The following is a 23,419-nucleotide window of genomic DNA, read 5'->3' as shown; positions in this document are numbered from 1 at the left end:
CTCTCACACTGGCTGCAGAGCCAGGCCTCCCTCTCTCCCCTCACACTGGCTGCAGAGCCTGGTCAGTCTGTCTCTCTCTCCTCTCACACTGGCTGCAGAGCCAGGCCTTCCTCTCTACCCTCACACTGGCTGCAGAGCCTGGTCAGTCTGTCTCTCTCTCCTCTCACACTGGCTGCAGAGCCAGGCCTCCCTCTCTCCCCTCACACTGGCTGCAGAGCCTGGTCAGTCTGTCTCTCACTCCTCTCACACTGGCTGCAGAGCCAGGCCTCCTTCTCTCCCCTCACACTGGCTGCAGAGCCTGGTCAGTCTGTCTCTCTCTCCTCTCACACTGGCTGCAGAGCCAGGCCTCCCTCTCTCCCCTCACACTGGCTGCAGAGCCTGGTCAGTCTGTCTCTCACTCCTCTCACACTGGCTGCAGAGCCTGGTCAGTCTGTATCTCACTCCTCTCACACTGACTGCAGAGCCTGGTCACTCTGTCTCTCACTCCTCTCACACTGGCTGCAGAGCCAGGCCCCCTGGCCCTCTCCTCTCACACTGGCTGCAGAGCCTGGTCAGTCTGTCCTCACTCCCCTCACACTGGCTGCAGAGCCAGGCCTCCCTCTCTCCCCTCACACTGGCTGCAGAGCCAGGCCTCCCTCTCTCCCCTCACACTGGCTGCAGAGCCTGGTCAGTCTGTCTCTCACTCCTCTCACACTGGCTGCAGAGCCAGGCCTCCTTCTCTCCCCTCACACTGGCTGCAGAGCCTGGTCAGTCTGTCTCTCTCTCCTCTCACACTGGCTGCAGAGCCAGGCCTCCCTCTCTCCCCTCACACTGGCTGCAGAGCCTGGTCAGTCTGTCTCTCACTCCTCTCACACTGGCTGCAGAGCCTGGTCAGTCTGTATCTCACTCCTCTCACACTGACTGCAGAGCCTGGTCACTCTGTCTCTCACTCCTCTCACACTGGCTGCAGAGCCAGGCCCCCTGGCCCTCTCCTCTCACACTGGCTGCAGAGCCTGGTCAGTCTGTCCTCACTCCCCTCACACTGGCTGCAGAGCCAGGCCTCCCTCTCTCCCCTCACACTGGCTGCAGAGCCAGGCCTCCCTCTCTCCCCTCACACTGGCTGCAGAGCCTGGTCAGTCTGTCTCTCACTCCTCTGACACTGACTGCAGAGCCTGGTCAGTCTGTCTCTCACTCCTCTCACACTGGCTGCAGAGCCTGGTCAGTCTGTCTCTCTCTCTCCTCTCACACTGGCTGCAGAGCCAGGCCTCCCTCTCTCCCCTCACACTGGCTGCAGAGCCTGGTCAGTCTGTCTCTCTCTCCTCTCACACTGGCTGCAGAGCCAGGCCTTCCTCTCTACCCTCACACTGGCTGCAGAGCCTGGTCAGTCTGTCTCTCACTCCTCTCACACTGACTGCAGATCCTGGTCGGTCTGTCTCTCACTCCTCTCACACTGGCTGCAGAACCAGGCCTCCCTCTCTCCCCTCACACTGGCTGCAGAGCCTGGTCAGTCTGTCCTTCACTCCTCTCAAAATGACTGCAGAGCCTGGTCACTCTGTCTCTCACTCCTCTCACACTGGCTGCAGAGCCTGGTCACTCTGTCTCTCACTCCTCTGACACTGACTGCAGAGCCTGGTCAGTCTGTCTCTCACTCCTCTCACACTGGCTGCAGAGCCTGGTCAGTCTGTCTCTCTCTCTCCTCTCACACTGGCTGCAGAGCCAGGCCTCCCTCTCTCCCCTCACACTGGCTGCAGAGCCTGGTCAGTCTGTCTCTCTCTCCTCTCACACTGGCTGCAGAGCCAGGCCTTCCTCTCTACCCTCACACTGGCTGCAGAGCCTGGTCAGTCTGTCTCTCTCTCCTCTCACACTGGCTGCAGAGCCAGGCCTCCCTCTCTCCCCTCACACTGGCTGCAGAGCCTGGTCAGTCTGTCTCTCACTCCTCTCACACTGGCTGCAGAGCCAGGCCTCCTTCTCTCCCCTCACACTGGCTGCAGAGCCTGGTCAGTCTGTCTCTCACTCCTCTCACACTGACTGCAGATCCTGGTCGGTCTGTCCTCACTCCTCTCACACTGGCTGCAGAACCAGGCCTCCCTCTCTCCCCTCACACTGGCTGCAGAGCCTGGTCAGTCTGTCTCTCACTCCTCTCACACTGACTGCAGATCCTGGTCGGTCTGTCCTCACTCCTCTCACACTGGCTGCAGAACCAGGCCTCCCTCTCTCCCCTCACACTGGCTGCAGAGCCTGGTCAGTCTGTCTCTCACTCCTCTCACACTGACTGCAGATCCTGGTCGGTCTGTCCTCACTCCTCTCACACTGGCTGCAGAACCAGGCCTCCCTCTCTCCCCTCACACTGGCTGCAGAGCCTGGTCAGTCTGTCCCTCACTCCTCTCAAAATGACTGCAGAGCCTGGTCAGTCTGTCTCTCACTCCTCTCACACTGGCTGCAGACCCTGGTCAGTCTGGGCCCATGTCACATGGATTGCAGTCTGTCTAAGCCTGACTTGTGTCACGCTAGTTGTATAAGCTGGTATCTCTATTGGTCGCTCTCCCGGCTGCAGAATTAGATCTTCCTGGCTGTCTCCTGTCACACTGGCTCACCCCCATCACACTGGTTGTAGAGTCAGGCCTCCCCCTCTCTCTCCCCTCACACTGGCTGCAGAACCTGGCCTCCCTCCCTCTCCTCTCACACTGGCTGCAGAGCCAGGCCTCCCTCCCTCTCCTCTCACACTGGCTGCAGAGCCAGGCCTCCCCCTCTCTCTCCCCTCACACTGGCTGCAGAGACTGGCCTCCCTCCTTCTCCTCTCACACTGGCTGCAGAGCCAGGCCTCCCTCCCTCTCCTCTCACACTGGCTGCAGAGCCAGGCCTCCCTCCCTCTCCTCTCACACTGGCTGCAGAGCCAGGCCTCCCTCCCTCTCCCCTCACACTGGCTGCAGAGCCAGACCTCCCTCTCTCTCTCCCCTCACACTGGCTGCAGAGCCTGGCCTCCCTCCCTCTCCCCTCACACTGGCTGCAAAGCCAGGCCCCCCTCTCTCTCTCCCCTCACACTGGCTGCAGAGCCAGGCCTCCCTCCCTCTCCTCTCACACTGGCTGCAAAGCCAGGCCTCCCTCCCTCTCCCCTCACACTGGCTGCAGAGCCAGGCCTCCCTCTCTCTCTCCCCTCACACTGGCTGCAGAGCCTGGCCTCCCTCCCTCTCCCCTCCCTCTCTCTCTCCCCTCACACTGGCTGCAGAGCCTGGCCTCCCCCCCTCTCCCCTCACACTGGCTGCAGAGCCAGGCCACCCTCTCTCTCTCCCCTCACACTGGCTGCAGAGCCAGGCCTCCTTGGCCCTCTCCTCTCACACTGGCTGCAGAGCCAGGCCCCCCTCTCTCTCTCCCCTCACACTGGCTGCAGAGCCAGGCCTACCTCCCTCTCCTCTCACACTGGCTGCAGAGCCAGGCCTCCCTCCCTCTCTCCCCTCACACTGGTTGTAGAGCCAGGCCTCCTCTCTCTCCCCTCTCACACTGGCTGCAGAGCCAGGCCTCCCTGGCCCTCTCCTCTCACACTGGCTGCAGAGCCAGGCCCCCCTCTCTCTCTCCCCTCACACTGGCTGCAGAGCCAGGCCTCCCTCCCTCTCCTCTCACACTGGCTGCAAAGCCAGGCCTCCCTCCCTCTCCTCTCACACTGGCTGCTGAGCCAGGCCTCCCTCTCTCTCCCCTCTCACACTGGCTACAGAGCCAGGCCTCCCTCTCTCTCCCCTCTCACACTGGCTGCAAAGCCAGGCCTCCCTCCCTCTCCTCTCACACTGGCTGCAGAGCCAGGCCTCCCTCTCTCTCCCCTCTCACACTGGCTACAGAGCCAGGCCTCCCAGAGTCTCTCCTGTCATACTGGCTGCAGAGCCAGGCCTCCCTCCCTCTCTCCCCTCACACTGGCTGCAGAGCCTGGCCTCCCTCCCTCTCCCCTCACACTGGCTGCAGAGCCAGGCCCCCCTGTCTCTCTCCCCTCACACTGGCTGCAGAGCCAGGCCTCCTTGGCTCTCTCCTCTCACACTGGCTGCAGAGCCAGGCTCCCCTCTCTCTCTCCCCTCACACTGGCTGCAGAGCCAGGCCTACCTCCCTCTCCTCTCACACTGGCTGCAGAGCCAGGCCTCCCTCCCTCTCTCCCCTCACACTGGTTGTAGAGCCAGGCCTCCTCTCTCTCCCCTCTCACACTGGCTGCAGAGCCAGGCCTCCCTGGCCCTCTCCTCTCACACTGGCTGCAGAGCCAGGCCCCCTCTCTCTCTCCCCTCACACTGGCTGCAGAGCCAGGCCTCCCTCCCTCTCCTCTCACACTGGCTGCAAAGCCAGGCCTCCCTCCCTCTCCTCTCACACTGGCTGCAGAGCCAGGCCCCCCTCTCTCTCTCACCTCACACTGGCTGCAGAGCCAGGCCTCCCTCCCTCTCCTCTCACACTGGCTGCAAAGCCAGGCCTCCCTCCCTCTCCTCTCACACTGGCTGCAGAGCCAGGCCTCCCTCTCTCTCCCCTCTCACACTGGCTACAGAGCCAGGCCTCCCTCTCTCTCCCCTCTCACACTGGCTGCAAAGCCAGGCCTCCCTCCCTCTCCTCTCACACTGGCTGCAGAGCCAGGCCTCCCTCTCTCTCCCCTCTCACACTGGCTACAGAGCCAGGCCTCCCTGGCCCTCTCCCCTCACACTGGCTGCAGAGCCAGGCCTCCCTCTCTCTCTCCCCTCACACTGGCTACAGAGCCTGGCCTCCCTCCCTCTCCCCTCACACTGGCTGCAGAGCCAGGCCCCCCTCTCTCTCTCCCCTCACACTGGCTGCAGAGCCAGGCCTCCCTCCCTCTCCTCTCACACCGGCTGCAAAGCCAGGCCTCCCTCCCTCTCCTCTCACACTGGCTGCAGAGCCAGGCCTCCCTCTCTCTCCCCTCTCACACTGGCTACAGAGCCAGGCCTCCCAGAGTCTCTCCTGTCATACTGGCTGCAGAGCCAGGCCTCCCTCCCTCTCTCCCCTCACACCGGTTGTAGAGCCAGGCCTCCCTCTCTCTCCCCTCTCACACTGGCTGCAGAGCCAGGCCTCCCTGGCCCTCTCCTCTCACACTGGTTGTAGAGCCAGGCCTCCCTCTCTCTCCCCTCTCACACTGGCTGCAGAGCCAGGCCTCCCTCTCTCTCTCCCCTCACACACTGGCTGCAGAGCCAGGCCTCCCGCTCTCTCTCCCCTCACTCACTGGCTGCAGAGCCTGACCTCCCTCTCTCTCCCCTCTTACATTGGCTGCAGAGCCAGGCCTCCCTCTCTCTCCCCTCTTACACTGGCTGCAGAGCCAGGCCTCCCTCTCTCTCTCCCCTCACACACTGGCTACAGAGCCTGGCCTCCCTCTCTCTCCCCTCTTACACTGGCTGCAGAGCCAGGCCTCACTCTCTGTCTCCCCTAACACTGGCTGCAGAGCCAGGCCTCCCTCCCTCTCCTCTCACACTGGTTGTAGAGCCAGGCCCCCCTCTCTCTCCCCCCTCACACTGGCTGCAGAGCCAGACCTCCCTGGCCCTCTCCTCTCACACTGGCTGCAGAGCCTGGCCTCCCTCCCTCTCCCCTCACACTGGCTGCAGAGCCAGACCTCCCTGGCCCTCTCCTCTCACACTGGCTGCAGAGCCAGGCCTCCCTCTCTCTCTCTCCCTTCACACTGGTTGTAGAGCCAGGCCCCCCTCTCTCTCTCCCTTCACACTGGTTGTAAATCCAGGCCCCCATCCCTCTCCTCTCACACTGGCTGCAGAGCCAGGCCTTCCCCTCTCTCTCGCCCTCAACACTGGTTGTAGATCCAGGCCCCCCTCTCTCTCTCCCCTCTCACACTGGCTGCAGAGCCAGGCCCCCCTCTCTCTCTCCCCTCTCACACTGGTGCCAGAGTTTGCCATTCATGGGACTCTTTATTCCTTTCTCTCATCCCCACTTAAGCTCCGGAAGTAGGCGAAAAGCTCTTTGTTTCCATACACCTTCACCCTCAAATGTGCTTCTAGGCGCTAAGCCGATTTTCACTGTTTTTTGGTGCTACAGAAGAGACTGGTGCACATGGTAACCTTGTTTTGTCTCCGTCTCTCACAGGGTTGAGGAGGATCCACCTGCTCACCATCCAGGGGCACTACGAGCTGCGAATCGACCTGGAGGACTTTGAGAATGGCACGGCCTTCGCGCACTATGGCACCTTCGGCGTGGGGCTGCACTCCGTGGACCCGGAGGAGGACGGGTATCCTCTCACTGTGGCTGAATACTCTGGAACTGCAGGTGAGGACACAGCGCCCTCTGCTGGGGGCATGCAGGATTCATGCACAGACTCACGGCTTCATTACGAGTCTGGTGGTCCAATGACCACCAGACTCACGGTGGCAGTTGGACCACCGCGCTCCAGGCGGTCCGACCGACACATTACCACCCTGGCAGCTGGACTGCCATGCCCACCAGGAACATGGTCCCTGAGGGGCTAACAGTAGTTGCTGTCATGGTCAGCCACTGCGGTGTTGAGTTCAGTGCCACCCTGCTGATCAAGAGTACAGTTTGTGCCAGCCTTTTCACGGCTGGGACTCTGCCATGAAAAGGCTGGCGGAAACACAGTGCAGGGGGCCTCAGGGGGCCTCAGGGGGGCCCCTGCACTGCCCATATCGTGGGTAGTGCAGGGCCCTCCCCTGCCCGCCCCCCTCGGAATGTGCACTGTCTGCTTTGCAATGTTCCTTCCAAGGGTGCTGGGGTGCTATGATATTGGCCTATCCGTAGCACTGTTCATGCTGGGCTGACTGGCGGGAGTGTTGTAATATGTTCTTGCCTGTCAGCCTCGTGGGAACATCATAATACGGCAGGGAAGAGGCAGTTGGGTAGTTTGGCGGTGATCTTGTCCGACCTCCAAACTCAAGATGAGCCCCTTAGTTGCCAATGGCTTCTCTAGAAGGGCTTGTATCCCGCACAGTGACTAGGTATCACGGCGTGAGGAGCTTCCTGATGAAGCATGCAACCTCTGGTGGGTGAGGGAACTCGGCCCTTAAAAGGAACACTCCCCTTCAGCTAGGACTGCCTTTTCTTATTTTCTCTCTGCTCTCTACGTTTACCTTGTCATAGACCCAGATGTTTTGCATTGCTTTATTCTCTATAGGGGAACCGGATGAGCCAAGCCCCAGCTCTAGTTGTCCGAGCCCCCCCTCATACCCCCATTCTTCAGCTTCATCGCCACAGCTGTTTAATGTGCCAGGAGGCAACACAGAAAAACAAACAAACTCTACACCTTCTCACATGCAATAATGTGTTCAAATACCTTTCACTGCAGAGAAGAGTAAATGTTTAAATCTGTCTTTGTAAGTGTGTTTACATATCTATAGATACATATAAGAATACAGACATAAACACACATACAAAGGCAGATTCAAACATTGTAAGCAAACACACACATACGATTCAGGGCCATGTCATAAGTGGGTGCACTGGTTCACCATAGAGATGAATGACTGTTTTTTATATTTATGCTCCCGCAGTGTGGAAAGTGAGTAAACGTAAAACAATATTTTAGGTAGCACAGCTCAGAAACAGAGAGAGGCAAACCCTGGTCCCTATTTCGAGTTTTAGTGCCTGAAAAAAAAGATCTAACCTGAAAAAAATGGGTAAAATAAATTGACTTTACATACTGCAGGTGCATAAAAACAGGAGCTTGGCTCTGCACTGAATGAGCGCAGTCCTGCATGATACAGGCCTGGCTGGTACTTCACAGTACTTCTGGTACTTACCTTGTCTGCGCAACAGCTGGAAATTACAAGTACTGCTCATAGGTTTGCCATCTTTTCTACTGCTGTCATCTGATTTCAGCATCCGGCTGACACTGTGTGTGATCTGAGGCAGATGATAGAGGTGGACTCCCAAAAAGCCACCCTTTACAGAGGTAGTTAATCTGGAGTTGTATGTTCACCACGGACCGAGCACCTAGATGACCCTCTGTGGTGATTTACACCCTATTCACACACAGCACAGCCTCTTTGTACTCTGGTTTTGTGTTTCCTTTGCATATTTGCCAGCCTCAGGTTTCCAGGCATACTACTGGCAATCAAAACCCATAAGGTGATGGGAGGAATGCTGCATATAGGCAAAGCACCTGCGGTCCCTCGTGGTAGCATTCCAAAACATTGTTTTTCATCAACTGTGCCACTCTAGACAGAGAGCCCTATTTAGGGTTTAGCAGATTGCCGAGGACTTTACGGCCCGTACTCCACCCACCAAATTTAGAGATGTTCACCGAGCCCAGCAGATGTCTCTATACATTGTCAGGAATCGCCGTCATGGCAGGCCCTGTCACTGTAGCAAACGTTTAACAGACAGCTCTGCAAATGTGACACTCAGATCAGTTTTCTCCCATGGTATGAAGGCCATTTTTCTATTTAATACTCTCCCTCATTTACTACTAGCATGTACCTAGCGGTGACAGTTAAAACAAGCATTTGCGATGCAATGGGTCTTGCGTTTGCTCGAGTTAGAGATATTAGCATTGTAAATTCCTAATTGGACTTTTTTCCCCACATAAATTGAAAATGGAAAGTAAAACAGTTGACATAAGCGAGCCGATTCAAAGAGCCATGGCCGCCATGAGCATCAGCGTGAAGGAGACACAAGAAAGGAAAAAGAAGTTTGCTCGCAGTCAAACGTGTCAGCAATCGTGCAATTTTCCATGTAACAGGGTCGATGTCCAAGGCAGTAACAAAACCTCCTGAAGGAGAGTCAAACGTAAAGCATTTACCAATGATAACAACAGATTTTTGAAGGGCAAGCCCATGAATGAGTGATAGTGATGTGTGTGCGGTGGGCGTGGTTTAAAGCCCACAATAGATTACAACAGGCCAGAGCGCAAGCGCGCTCGACCTAAAAAGGCTATCTGACCATCGACTCTAAATGGGGTGGATGGTTGGATATCTTTCTTTCGATGACACCTACTCCGTCAGGCCACCAGAGGAAGTTTCACACTCCCAGAGTAAAGTTTACTCTGTCGGCATAAAACTTGTGCTCTGCACGACTAAAAATCAGGCAGGAAGACCTTTGAGGTCCACCTAATGGTAATCAGTATTGACCCCGTTCCTCATGGGAACAGCCCGTCCAGTACCTTGGTCACCTCACACATTCACCCTGTGGCTGACGCCTTTTGTAGTTAGGAAATTTGAGATTCAACCCCCCCCCCCGAACCTCACTAAGCCACGCCCCTGAGCAGAGCCAGGAGCTCAGTCAGAAGGCGAAGCAGATGCAGGAACTCTGGTGCAAGGGGAGAATCTGTGGCAACAGGCCTGATGTGCCAACCAACTGGACTACCTGAATGATGGAAGTGGTGGAAAACAGATAAACCATAATAGCTGATAAAATTCTCAAAACTTAAGAAAACTTAAAGTACCGGAGAGAGAAGAGCTATAATAAAAATGAGACTGACTCTTCTAACCATGTAATAGCTGTAAGGGGCTTTTTTCTGCATGCATTCTGTATTTTTATGTTTTTTTTTTGTATGTTTACAAAAGCTCTGAAAACAGCTAAGGCTACCTCAAGCCAGACCTAAAAAAGAGCAAAGGCAGTCTGTGATCTTCGTTCAGCATGAGCCGGTCAGGAGGTAGAAAAGGGGGAGGAGGCGATATAAAGGAGCTTCCAAAAAGGTAAGGAGGTGTGGCCTGAGGTGAGCAGATGTCAGAGGTCAGAGGAAGTTATTGGAGAGGCTGGAGTCATCACATCACACTGAAACTGTAAGAAGTTGGAAGCCAGCCCGCTTCATTAGCAGCCCCTCAAACACTGGTCCAGCCGCCTTCTGGAACCCCCACAGGTATTCAAAGCACCATAGAGCACAGGCTCTCGGATATTACCACACTGACTGTGCGCCTGGATGACAGCCTCTAGGCACTTTTTTCTCACTCTTGCACTTTCTGCGTCCTCCAACCTGACAGTGTGCAGTTCTTGAGATGTCTAGATTAGAAAGTTGGAAGAATTAGGATACCTTGCTCTTTTGATGTGATATTCTATGTGATGTCCCAAAAGTATGTCTTTGTATTCAATATCAACTTAAGCAACAAAAGGTCTGCTTCAGTGTTTATCAGAATCCAGATTAAAAGCATACACTGAAATTAAAACCAGATGGTGCATTTTGAAGATGCAAAAGTCTCTTATCTCCGCACAGTGTCACAATATAAATACCTTGTAGAGTAAACTTTATTGATATCTCAAATGGCTTCCAGTATAAACCTAAAGAGAAGTGACTTATTGAAACCTTTAAATGGTATGACCTAAAGGTGGCCTTGTCATGCAGGGCTCCCCATTAGCCCTCTGCCCCCATGAAGTAGTTGGTAGCAGGTGTAGATAGTTTTGAGGCCCCCACAGCTGCTTTCTCTAGAATTTTCTAGAGTCACGGGATTCAGTTTTCAGACCACCTGCCACTAAGGACTCAGTCGATCTGCCAACATGAATCAGAAAACTGGTTAGACTGAAACCCATACACAACCCACTGAGCAATGTTACGAACTTCTTTTTCATGAATGAATAACACACTGAAGGATCACTAGAAAATGGAATGCATATTTATTTCGAAACTAAAACTTTAATGTACTGCTCATATTATGAGTTGTTATCACAATAAAGACAAACATTAACGTAGTAACGGAGTTTATGAGTAACGTGAACAGTAAACAATACTCTAACATTATTGCTATGTTTTCTGTAGCACTAAGACCCTCATTTACTACTTCTAAGTGCTATATTTGTCCTTGCACATTAGTAATAAAAAGCCTATTCTGTGTTTCAGAAATGGGTCACATTCACATACCTGATTCCAGAACAATAAGTTCTACTTTCAGCTAACAAAGGCAGGTAACAAAGGCAGCTATGTGTACTTGTGTTAAACACAGCCGGCGCCATTACCCGTTAGACAGCTAGTGAAGGCGAATGCCTTCCAGCATCACTTAAGGCTGGCGCGCGAATGTGCCTGTCATTCTGTCGCCTGGCTTAAAGATCCTCTCTGACATTTAGTTCTTTATGCACAGTTAAATGAGATTATTCAGAGCTTTTGTTCAAGAGTTTGAGAAGAAACACTCAACAAAGAATAGCCTGATGGTCTCTCAGCTATTTTCACTTTTATCAGGCCGTGTTCTTCTGAAAAGACAACAAAATGTCACATGCAATTATCAGCCTTCTAGAAGTCATGACATTCCATAATGACGATTGTAAGGAAATGCCTCTCTTTGGATGGTCACCCCCAAGTTTTTGGACTGATGCTCAACTCCGTCCAACTCTGAGAGTGCGCCGAGGCCTACTAGCCAGACCTCAGTGCCTGTGTCCTTCCCCTTAAACTGATATGTTAAATTCGCTCTTACCCAATAAGCGACAATACCCGTGAGTCCCTAGTAAATGGTACCCGGGGCATGTAAGGTGGGGTGTCCCACCCAAGGACTGCAGCACTGGTTGTGCCACCCTGGGTGTGACATGAGTAGAACGAGACTCCCAGCCCGACATCCGTAGGCTGGAAGAGAAGGTTATACTGCTAGCCGGAGTTTTCCTTTTAAAGTAATGGAATAACCAGACTTTTCCCCAGTATATGTGTAAGACACCCGTATGGCTGGTCTATTGAGTACTAAGGTGGAGTGCCACATATCCCACAGGCAGATCATGTAATTTTACACGTTCTGTTAGTAGAAATGTGAAACTGCAGTTTTTACTGTGGAAAAGCTTGGTCCCCTAATTGTCGAGAACAGAGTTACACAACGAAGCCTGGCTTGATTCTCAGATCGAAATTAATGTAACAAGTTGCAGTGTGCAACATTAGGAAAGTTGCCACTTAGTTGCCTTTAGTTCCCTGTGCGCATATTCGTTGCACACAGGGTCCCATCACAGAGAAAGATTTCTGTCCTCCTGGAGGAGACAAGCAATGAGTCTCAGGAAAGGATACAACAGGGACCGGCACTGGAAGGCGGTGTTACCTCCCATCTGCAGGAAGCAACACAGGTGTTGGCCCAAAATATGAGCTTCAAAGAAGAAGCCAACTTTGAAGGACAAATGGGTAACACTTGGGAGAGGAGCTCCTCCATTGTTCAGGCAGACAGACTGGCACTTCGGACAGGAAACGGGAAACCAGTTGCCAAACTGTTTTTCCAGGGGTGCGTAGCCCCCTTGGGAGCCCCACCTCATATTGGAATTGGGAGAATGGTACATCCTATGGTGCCCGAATCCCACACTTCGCAGGAAGTGGTCATCTGGTGAGAGGGAACCTGGTAGCTCATTGGCTACCAACTGCCACCTCCCTGAAGTCAATTTCTGAGCACAGGTAGGGCACCCCTGGCACCCCAAACTCAGCCCTAGAGTGGACTGAAAGAGGAACCGAAGAATCTCTGACCTGTTGCACCGTGGAATCGGCTCGACATTGTGGACTGCACCTTGTGGCTAGCAAAGGACAGGTACTGTGCCTGCTGTGTCCAGCTCGAGGAGAAGTCATCTCCAGAGCCCAGCCAAAGCCAAGAGATTTCAAGGGTCAGTAAGCTGGCCTCCGTTCATAGCACAGGGATACAATAGAAAAGAAGCCTGCTGGGGCAAGCTGGTAGCCCAAAGTCTTCAACTCACCGCCAACCACCCCCGTGCAGCATCAGGGACCAAGACCTGAATCACAAAATTGCACCTGAGCTTGCTGAACCTAGGAGTTTTGTCAGAGTGCAGCTGGGACCTCTAGAGGATGAGTTATCGAACCAGGAAAGATTGGCCCATGACCGTGGTTCTGCGCGAACTTCTGTCAGCACCTGGAGGACTTTGAGGAACATCAACCCTGTGACCAGGATCACCTCACCCTCTTTGTGGACGAAGGAGTAGCCGCAGGAAGACCACTGTCGACCGCATCGCATCCACAGCATCCTTTGAGCATCTTCAGCATCCTTCATCCCTTGCATCAGGACCACTTCAATAGGAAAGCCCGGCAAAGAAACTGAGTCACTGACCACTGCTCCATCTGCTGAGGTAAATGTTTCTGAGGACCTTGGTGGTCCCCCTGACTGGCTCCCTACTTGAGTTACCGCATTACAACTCACCCAAACGTTTTCGGGAAAAGATTTCTAAGTGTCAAATTCATTGAATTTGCCAATGCTTGTTTATGGTTGAGTGAAAGTTCCTTGATTTACTACACTTTGTAAATTCTCTATCCCCGGAACCCTCGGATGGATCTTTTTCATTGTGGTGTGTAAAAATACATACAAATGCAGTCTATTTTTATCAATTGGTGCCTGATTTCTTCGGTGGCTTATTGATTTCTCCTTCAATTGTTTTGGTGCTGTTTAAATGCTTTGCAGTTGTTCCTTTGTGTAAGCACTGACTACTCAGAGCCCAAGCTACCCAGGGCTGTGATGAAGGTTTGACAAATGAAACCTAAGGGTCCTAAAGAGGTTGGTAAGTTTATTACACTAAACAATGCGCATCATTTCCTCATAATAATGAAACATAAAATGGTCAATTGCAGAGATTAAATGCCACAAATATAATCATGTAAACCTGATTATCATATTTGCAGGAACAGAACAATGTGAAAGGAATGTGCACTTGATTTGATCGCACATGTTCACTTTTAATTATTAATGTGAGCATGTCGCCCACAGGAGGGGAATTCAGACAATAATAACGAAAGGAAAACATTATATTTACAGCGATACATAACATAAAATTATTTATGGGTGAGAAGTGAATAAAATATGGTTTTCACTTCAGGGTTCTGAAGCTTTGCTCTTGTTGATTTTACTCAGAACACATTGTAGACAACACTCTCATTATTCACTGTTACACATCTATAGCTCTACATTTTGCAAATCTGAAAGAATGTCTGGAAGGCAAGATTGGGCCCTAGAGTTGTGCAATCAGGTACCTTTAGAAAGAGCCTCCTTCGGATGGAGAGTCTAGCTTAGAGGATTCCTATGTGGATTTATCTGCGTGTTTCACGCTGAGAACCTCGTTTTACTTAGAAACATTTTGAACACCTCTAATGGAATAAATATTATATTAGCTGAGATATTGCTATTCTTCATAAATTTGATGAATAATTAAAAGCTGTAGTTTTTAGTTTATTTTTTCTCTAGCAATTTGTTTATTTTTCTTTTAGATATATTATATGCATATACATCTTAAGTGTTTGCTTAAATAGATTCTCTTGAGTTGTTGAACTGAGTTCCACAACATTAAATATAAGTCTACGTAATAAAACAGTGTGATTGCCATGGGTATTGGCATTTCCAAGATTGATTGCACATACCCTTCGGTCAGTGCCTAATTTGTAAATAAAAAGGTGCCGGTGCCCAAAGCCCTCTTCTTAAACACGGGGCTGCCTCAATTAAATGTGCGAGCACGGAATACTGAGGCAGGGTAATCCTGAGGCCACCTCGGGCCTCCTCAATCCATTTACAGCCACGCCCTCCCCTTCAGCTCACTCTTGCAGCTTTCTACTTTCTCCCTTTGTGACGCTTTTTCGTTTTTCCCTTCTTCCGTCTTTCCCATACGTGTCTTTTGCTCGCAGCAAACGCTTGAGGAAGAAGAATAAGCGCCGGCCCTCACAAATAAGTGCCGGTGCTCAGCACCGGAAACAACAAGCACAAAATAAGCACTGCCTTCGGTGCAATCGGCTTCCTTCCGATCTGATGGAATAAGCACACGAGGAAGGAAGTCAGAAGGGTTGTCAGCACCAGCTCAGCATACAATTATGACCTAGTCTTTTATAAGCTGCAGCAACCATTTTTTTTTCGCAGGAGAGGATGTGAGGCAGACCCCTGAACAGGTGACACTAATGCTTTGTGGTCCTTAGTAACAGGGAATGAGTACTCATAAGAGTAATGTGGAAATGCTGACTGACCCAGGGAACAATATTTACCTTTTTCTCTACATGCAGCAAGTATGGTAAGTTTATCATTATGCAGAAAACACTGCAGCCTCACTTTTGCTGAGGTCCAGTGACCCTGTCTCTATAGGATTAGCACTGCTCTGTTAGCATCAGGCTCACTGCTTCCATACGCTACTATGAGCATGCTTCCTTTCTAGGGTCGAGCCTGCGTCGCATGCGCTTGCGCATGCGTTTCGCTAGCGAGACGCTTTAGGAATTAAAAAGGGCTCGGAGCCCTGTCACGTCAGTGTCTTTCATTGGTTCGTGGGCTTGCCTGTTAGAATCTGCTTGATTTCATTAGTGGAAGGCACGCATACATGCCTTTTCCGGTGGTTAGCCCTCCTCGAGTGCATCGAGCAAGTATAGAAAACATACGAGGCTCGCTGTTTTCCGTCCGGTTCGTGGGCTATTTTTTCTCTATTTTCGCAGCGCGATCTCGCTTGGCAGAAGTCGAGCGCTTGGCATAATATCGACCCTGTTACACAGTTAATTACACAGTTAATTGCACTGTTTCCGGTTACGTACATAATTGCATTTTTGCCGATATGTTTCATTACGAGTGAAAAGTCTTGTTAGGAGTTTACAACGCTATTAGATCTAACACGAGCAAACGCGAGACCGGTTGCATTGCAAATGCTTGTTACTTTTCTTGAGGTTGTACATCTCCCAGTCCCCATGGACAGGCATCTACCACCAGAGCAGTAGCTTTCTGTGTGTTTTGGTGAGTGGAGGTGGTTTCAGGCAGCCTGGCACATATAGGGACTGATTACGACCTTGGCGGAGGGGTTTATTCTGTCCCAAATGTGACGGATATCCCGCCCGCCGAATTACGAGTGCATTATATCCTATGGAACTTCTAATACAGCGGACGGGATAATCGGCACATTTGGGACGGAGTAAGCCCCTCCACCAAGGTCACAATAAGGCCCATAGTGTCTAGAAAAGGCAACTCATCTCAAGACTATTGCCTCCACTGATTTCACAAATCAAGCAGGGACGTCATTCAAGCGGACACGTCTGGTGAGAAGCATCCACAGTAAGTGGCCATCTTGAGGAAGCTGCAAAGCTGTGGTCTATCCTGACTTTATGAGATCACTCCATCCACGGAGAAGTATAACTGAAAAACCTTCGCTTGGATTTCAGAAACTCCCCTATTTCCTGGTTTTGGGTGAGACATTTTTCTTAGACTTCAGAAAGTGGCATTGGTATTCTGGCCCCCTATGTTCATAAGTCACTAGGTCATCGCTGAAATTGAGGTCACCTGAAAGATTGACCCTTATCAGACGGTTACTGTATCGGAACAGTTTGGTACAAGTCAGAGCCTACACCTTAGCTGCGTGCCCCGTTAGAGCTCAACGGGATTGGAGGTGGTGATGTATGGAAGTCTTTACGAAGTTCAGCTTTGGTAGCCTGCACTGAGATCCAGTTTGATGAACCATCATGTCACATTAAGGCCAGCTGTGCTATCAGTAATGGTGGGTGGCCGGTGTTGTTCATGATTAATGCCATGAACATGTCTACACAGATGAGGACCAGGCGAGGTTGGTTGGGTTTATGTAGTGCCCACGTATGGAGATACTCAGGCGCTGATATATTCCTTTTCTTCATGATCACTATTTCTTAGCAGTTTTCTTTTTTTCTCTACCCACTATATGGCACCAAATAGAATTCGCCTCTGTCATGTGGCCATCAGCTGGATGAAGGCTTTGCTATGTCACAAAACGTTCTGGTGTGAAGGCAAAGCATCTTATAGAACAATACATGAAATTCATCAAGAATAGACTCAAAAGCACAGACGTTTGTACTGAGCGCAAACTAATTTAGCTGCTGCTCTTCTCTCCGTAGCAGCTCAGCCTGGTTACACCCCTGGAATCAGCGATGTACACCTTAGTTTCCTTTAAACCCTCCGGAGTCGCTCATGGGTGATCCCTTTATGAAGCAGAGACTGTGGACCTCCACAGGCACACAGGCTCATTTGTCCTGGTTCTAACTTTCTCCTTAGGCACAGGACTTTAAACTGTTCAACAGCCAATACATGGAGACTGGCTCTTGTGTCTGTGAGAGCCGTTAAACTCTTATCATCATAATTCAACATTAAGAGTAGCCCTGCATCCATGAGAGTCTTTGCCTTGACTCTTTGTGTCATCACTTGGTAATGAGAGTGGTTCCTGTATCCATGAGAGCCATCACCTGCACTCTTCGTATCATCGCTTAGCATTGAGAGGGTTCCTGTGTCCATGAGAGCCATCACCTGTACTCTTTGTATCATCGCTTAGCACTGAGAGTGGGTCCTGCATCCATGAGAGCCATTACCTGCACTCTTTGTATCATCGCTTAGCATTTAGAGTGGCTCCTGTGTCCATGAGAGCCATTACCTGCACTCTGTGCATCATCGCTTAGCATTTAGAGTGGCTCCTGTGTCCATGAGAGCCATTACCTGCACTCTTTGTATCATCGCTTAGCATTGAGAGTGGCTCCTGTGTCCATGAGTGCCATTACCTGCACTCTGTGCATCATCGCTTAGCACTGAGAGTGGCTCCTGTGTCTGTGACAGCCATTACCTGCACTCTTTGTATCATCGCTTAGCATTGAGAGTGGCTCCTGTGTCCATGAGTGCCATTACCTGCACTCTTTGTATCATCGCTTAGCATTGAGAGTGGCTCCTGTGTCCATGAGAGCCATTACCTGCAGTCTTTGTGTCATCGCTTAGCATTGAGAGTGGCTCCTGTGTCCATGAGAGCCATTACCTGCACTCTGTGCATCATCGCTTAGCACTGAGAGTGGCTCCTGTGTCCATGAGTGCCATTACCTGCACTCTTTGTATCATCGCTTAACATTGAGAGTGGCTCCTGTGTCCATGAGAGCCATTACCTGCAGTCTTTGTATCATCACTTAGCACTGAGAGTGGCTCCTGCGTCCATGAGTGCCATTACCTGCACTCTGTGCATCATCGCTTAGCAGTGAGAGTGGCTCCTGTGTCCATGAGTGCCATTACCTGCACTCTGTGCATCATCGCTTAGCACTGAGAGTGGCTCCTGTGTCCATGAGAGCCATTACCTGCACTCTTTGTATCATCGCTTAGCATTGAGAGTGGCTCCTGTGTCCATGAGTGCCATTACCTGCACTCTTTGTATCATCACTTAGCACTGAGAGTGGCTCCTGTGTCCATGAGAGCCATTACCTGCACTCTGTGCATCATCGCTTAACATTGAGAGTGTCTCCTGTGTCCATGAGAGCCATTACCTGCAGTCTTTGTGTCATCGCTTAGCATTGACAGTGTCTCCTGTGTCTATGAGAGCCATTACCTGCACTCTATGTGTCATCGCTTAGCACTGAGAGTGGCTCCTGTGTCCATGAGAGCCATTACCTGCACTCTTTGTATCATCGCTTAGCACTGAGAGTGGCTCCTGTGTCCATGAGTGCCATTACCTGCACTCTTCGTATCATCGCTTAGCATTGAGAGTGGCTCCTGTGTCCATGAGTGCCATTACCTGCACTCTGTGCATCATCGCTTAGCACTGAGAGTGGCTCCTGCGTCCATGAGTGCCATTACCTGCACTCTTTGTATCATCGCTTAGCATTTAGAGTGGCTCCTGTGTCCATGAGAGCCATTACCTGCACTCTGTGCATCATCGCTTAGCACTGAGAGTGGCTCCTGTGTCCATGAGAGCCATTACCTGCACTCTGTGCATCATCGCTTAGCATTGAGAGTGGCTCCTGTGTCCATGAGTGCCATTACCTGCACTCTGTGCATCATCGCTTAGCACTGAGAGTGGCTCCTGTGTCCATGAGTGTCATTACCTGCACTCTTCGTATCATCGCTTAGCATTGAGAATGGCTCCTGCATCCATGAGTGCCATTACCTGCACTCTGTGCATCATCGCTTAGCATTGAGAGTGGCTCCTGTGTCCACGAGAGCCATTACCTGCACTCTGTGCATCATCGCTTAGCATTGAGAGTGGCTCCTGCGTCCATGAGAGCCATTACCTGCACTCTTCGTATCATCGCTTAGCATTGAGAGTGGCTCCTGTGTCCATGAGTGCCATTACCTGCACTCTTCGTATCATCGCTTAGCATTGAGAGTGGCTCCTGTGTCCATGAGAGCCATTACCTGCACTCTGTGCATCATCGCTTAGCACTGAGAGTGGCTCCTGTGTCTGTGAGAGCCATTACCTCCACTCTTTGTATCATCGCTTAGCATTGAGAGTGGCTCCTGTGTCCATGAGTGCCATTACCTGCACTCTTTGTGTCATCGCTTAGCATTGAGAGTGGCTCCTGTGTCCATGAGAGCCATTACCTGCACTCTGTGCATCATCGCTTAGCACTGAGAGTGGCTCCTGTGTCCATGAGTGCCATTACCTGCACTCTTTGTATCATCGCTTAACATTGAGAGTGGCTCCTGTGTCCATGAGAGCCATTACCTGCAGTCTTTGTATCATCGCTTAGCACTGAGAGTGGCTCCTGCGTCCATGAGTGCCATTACCTGCACTCTGTGCATCATCGCTTAGCACTGAGAGTGGCTCCTGTGTCCATGAGTGCCATTACCTGCACTCTGTGCATCATCGCTTAGCACTGAGAGTGGCTCCTGTGTCCATGAGAGCCATTACCTGCACTCTTTGTATCATCGCTTAGCATTGAGAGTGGCTCCTGTGTCCATGAGTGCCATTACCTGCACTCTTTGTATCATCGCTTAGCACTGAGAGTGGCTCCTGTGTCCATGAGAGCCATTACCTGCACTCTGTGCATCATCGCTTAGCACTGAGAGTGGCTCCTGTGTCCATGAGTGCCATTACCTGCACTCTTTGTGTCATCGCTTAACAGTGAGAGTGGCTCCTGTGTCCATGAGAGCCATTACCTGCAGTCTTTGTGTCATCGCTGAACATTGAGAGTGGCTCCTGCGTCCATGAGAGCCATTACCTGCAGTCTTTGTGTCATCGCTTAGCATTGACAGTGTCTCCTGTGTCCATGAGAGCCATTACCTGCACTCTATGTGTCATCGCTTAGCAATGAGAGTGGCTCCTGTGTCCATGAGAGCCATTACCTGCACTCTTTGTATCATCGCTTAGCATTGAGAGTGGCTCCTGTGTCCATGAGTGCCATTACCTGCACTCTTCGTATCATCGCTTAGCATTGAGAGTGGCTCCTGTGTCCATGAGTGCCATTACCTGCACTCTGTGCATCATCGCTTAGCACTGAGAGTGGCTCCTGCATCCATGAGTGCCATTACCTGCACTCTTTGTATCATCGCTTAGCATTTAGAGTGGCTCCTGTGTCCATGAGAGCCATTACCTGCACTCTGTGCGTCATCGCTTAGCACTGAGAGTGGCTCCTGTGTCCATGAGAGCCATTACCTGCACTCTGTGCATCATCGCTTAGCACTGAGAGTGGCTCCTGTGTCCATGAGTGCCATTACCTGCACTCTTTGTGTCATCGCTTAGCACTGAGAGTGGCTCCTGTGTCCATGAGAGCCATTACCTGCACTCTTTGTATCATCGCTTAGCATTGAGAGTGGCTCCTGTGTCCATGAGTGCCATTACCTGCACTCTGTGCATCATCGCTTAGCACTGAGAGTGGCTCCTGTGTCCATGAGAGCCATTACCTGCACTCTGTGCATCATCGCTTAGCATTGAGAGTGGCTCCTGTGTCCATGAGTGCCATTACCTGCACTCTTTGTGTCATTGGTCAGCACTGAGAGTGACTTCTGTGTCTGTGAGAGCCATTACCTGCACTCTTCGTATCATCGCTTAGCACTGAGAGTGGCTCCTGTGTCCATGAGTGCCATTACCTGCACTCTTTGTATCATCGCTTAGCATTGAGAGTGGCTCCTGTGTCCATGAGTGCCATTACCTGCACTCTTTGTGTCATCGCTTAGCATTGAGAGTGGCTCCTGTGTCCACGAGTGCCATTACCTGCACTCTGTGCATCATCGCTTAGCACTGAGAGTGGCTCCTGCATCCATGAGTGCCATTACCTGCACTCTTTGTATCATCGCTTAGCATTTAGAGTGGCTCCTGTGTCCATGAGAGCCATTACCTGCACTCTGTGCATCATCGCTTAGCACTGAGAGTGGCTCCTGTGTCCATGAGTGCCATTACCTGCACTCTTTGTATCATCGCTTAGCATTTAGAGTGGCTCCTGTGTCCATGAGAGCCATTACCTGCACTCTGTGCATCATCGCTTAGCACTGAGAGTGGCTCCTGTGTCCATGAGAGCCATTACCTGCACTCTGTGCATCATCGCTTAGCATTGAGAGTGGCTCCTGTGTCCATGAGTGCCATTACCTGCACTCTGTGCATCATCGCTTAGCACTGAGAGTGGCTCCTGTGTCCATGAGTGCCATTACCTGCACTCTTTGTGTCATCGCTTAGCACTGAGAGTGGCTCCTGTGTCCATGAGTGCCATTACCTGCACTCTGTGCATCATTGCTTAGCATTGAGAGTGGCTCCTGTGTCCATGAGTGCCATTACCTGCACTCTTTGTGTCATTGGTCAGCACTGAGAGTGACTTCTGTGTCTGTGAGAGCCATTACCTGCACTCTTCGTATCATCGCTTAGCACTGAGAGTGGCTCCTGTGTCCATGAGTGCCATTACCTGCACTCTGTGCATCATCGCTTAGCACTGAGAGTGACTCCTGTGTCCATGAGTGCCATTACCTGCACTCTGTGCATCATCACTTAGCACTGAGAGTGGCTCCTGTGTCCATGAGAGCCATTACCTGCACTCTGTGCATCATCGCTTAGCATTGAGAGTGGCTCCTGTGTCCATGAGTGCCATTACCTGCACTCTGTGCATCATCGCTTAGCACTGAGAGTGGCTCCTGTGTCCATGAGTGCCATTAAATGCACTCTTTGTGTCATCGCTTAGCACTGAGAGTGGCTCCTGTGTCCATGAGTGCCATTACCTGCACTCTGTGCATCATCGCTTATCATTGAGAGTGGCTCCTGTGTCCATGAGTGCCATTACCTGCACTCTTTGTGTCATTGGTCAGCACTGAGAGTGACTTCTGTGTCTGTGAGAGCCATTACCTGCACTCTTCGTATCATCGCTTAGCACTGAGAGTGGCTCCTGTGTCCATGAGTGCCATTACCTGCACTCTTTGTATCATCGCTTAGCATTTAGAGTGGCTCCTGTGTCCATGAGAGCCATTACCTGCACTCTGTGCATCATCGCTTAGCACTGAGAGTGGCTCCTGTGTCCACGAGAGCCATTACCTGCACTCTGTGCATCATCGCTTAGCATTGAGAGTGGCTCCTGCGTCCATGAGAGCCATTACCTGCACTCTTCGTATCATCGCTTAGCATTGAGAGTGGCTCCTGTGTCCATGAGTGCCATTACCTGCACTCTTCGTATCATCGCTTAGCATTGAGAGTGGCTCCTGTGTCCATGAGAGCCATTACCTGCACTCTGTGCATCATCGCTTAGCACTGAGAGTGGCTCCTGTGTCTGTGAGAGCCATTACCTCCACTCTTTGTATCATCGCTTAGCATTGAGAGTGGCTCCTGTGTCCATGAGTGCCATTACCTGCACTCTTTGTGTCATCGCTTAGCATTGAGAGTGGCTCCTGTGTCCATGAGAGCCATTACCTGCACTCTGTGCATCATCGCTTAGCACTGAGAGTGGCTCCTGTGTCCATGAGTGCCATTACCTGCACTCTTTGTATCATCGCTTAACATTGAGAGTGGCTCCTGTGTCCATGAGAGCCATTACCTGCAGTCTTTGTATCATCGCTTAGCACTGAGAGTGGCTCCTGCGTCCATGAGTGCCATTACCTGCACTCTGTGCATCATCGCTTAGCACTGAGAGTGGCTCCTGTGTCCATGAGTGCCATTACCTGCACTCTGTGCATCATCGCTTAGCACTGAGAGTGGCTCCTGTGTCCATGAGAGCCATTACCTGCACTCTTTGTATCATCGCTTAGCATTGAGAGTGGCTCCTGTGTCCATGAGTGCCATTACCTGCACTCTTTGTATCATCGCTTAGCACTGAGAGTGGCTCCTGTGTCCATGAGAGCCATTACCTGCACTCTGTGCATCATCGCTTAGCACTGAGAGTGGCTCCTGTGTCCATGAGTGCCATTACCTGCACTCTTTGTGTCATCGCTTAACAGTGAGAGTGGCTCCTGTGTCCATGAGAGCCATTACCTGCAGTCTTTGTGTCATCGCTGAACATTGAGAGTGGCTCCTGCGTCCATGAGAGCCATTACCTGCAGTCTTTGTGTCATCGCTTAGCATTGACAGTGTCTCCTGTGTCCATGAGAGCCATTACCTGCACTCTATGTGTCATCGCTTAGCAATGAGAGTGGCTCCTGTGTCCATGAGAGCCATTACCTGCACTCTTTGTATCATCGCTTAGCATTGAGAGTGGCTCCTGTGTCCATGAGTGCCATTACCTGCACTCTTCGTATCATCGCTTAGCATTGAGAGTGGCTCCTGTGTCCATGAGTGCCATTACCTGCACTCTGTGCATCATCGCTTAGCACTGAGAGTGGCTCCTGCATCCATGAGTGCCATTACCTGCACTCTTTGTATCATCGCTTAGCATTTAGAGTGGCTCCTGTGTCCATGAGAGCCATTACCTGCACTCTGT

The 23,419-nt window shown here is 51.4% G+C and overlaps 1 protein-coding gene across 1 annotated transcript in view; it reads left to right on the top strand.

The window, feature by feature from the left end:
• The window catches only part of FIBCD1 (fibrinogen C domain containing 1), a 498,989-nt gene that overhangs the window by 463,701 nt on the left and 11,869 nt on the right, over positions 1-23,419 (top strand). The window contains exon 7 of the mRNA XM_069237071.1: positions 6,043-6,222. Coding sequence (XP_069093172.1) covers positions 6,043-6,222 — 180 coding nt within the window. The remainder of the gene's footprint in view (positions 1-6,042; positions 6,223-23,419) is intronic.

This window comes from Pleurodeles waltl, chromosome 6 (assembly GCF_031143425.1).
Source record: "Pleurodeles waltl isolate 20211129_DDA chromosome 6, aPleWal1.hap1.20221129, whole genome shotgun sequence".
Classification (NCBI taxonomy): domain Eukaryota; kingdom Metazoa; phylum Chordata; class Amphibia; order Caudata; family Salamandridae; genus Pleurodeles; species Pleurodeles waltl.
This window is presented reverse-complemented; position numbering and strand designations above follow the sequence as displayed.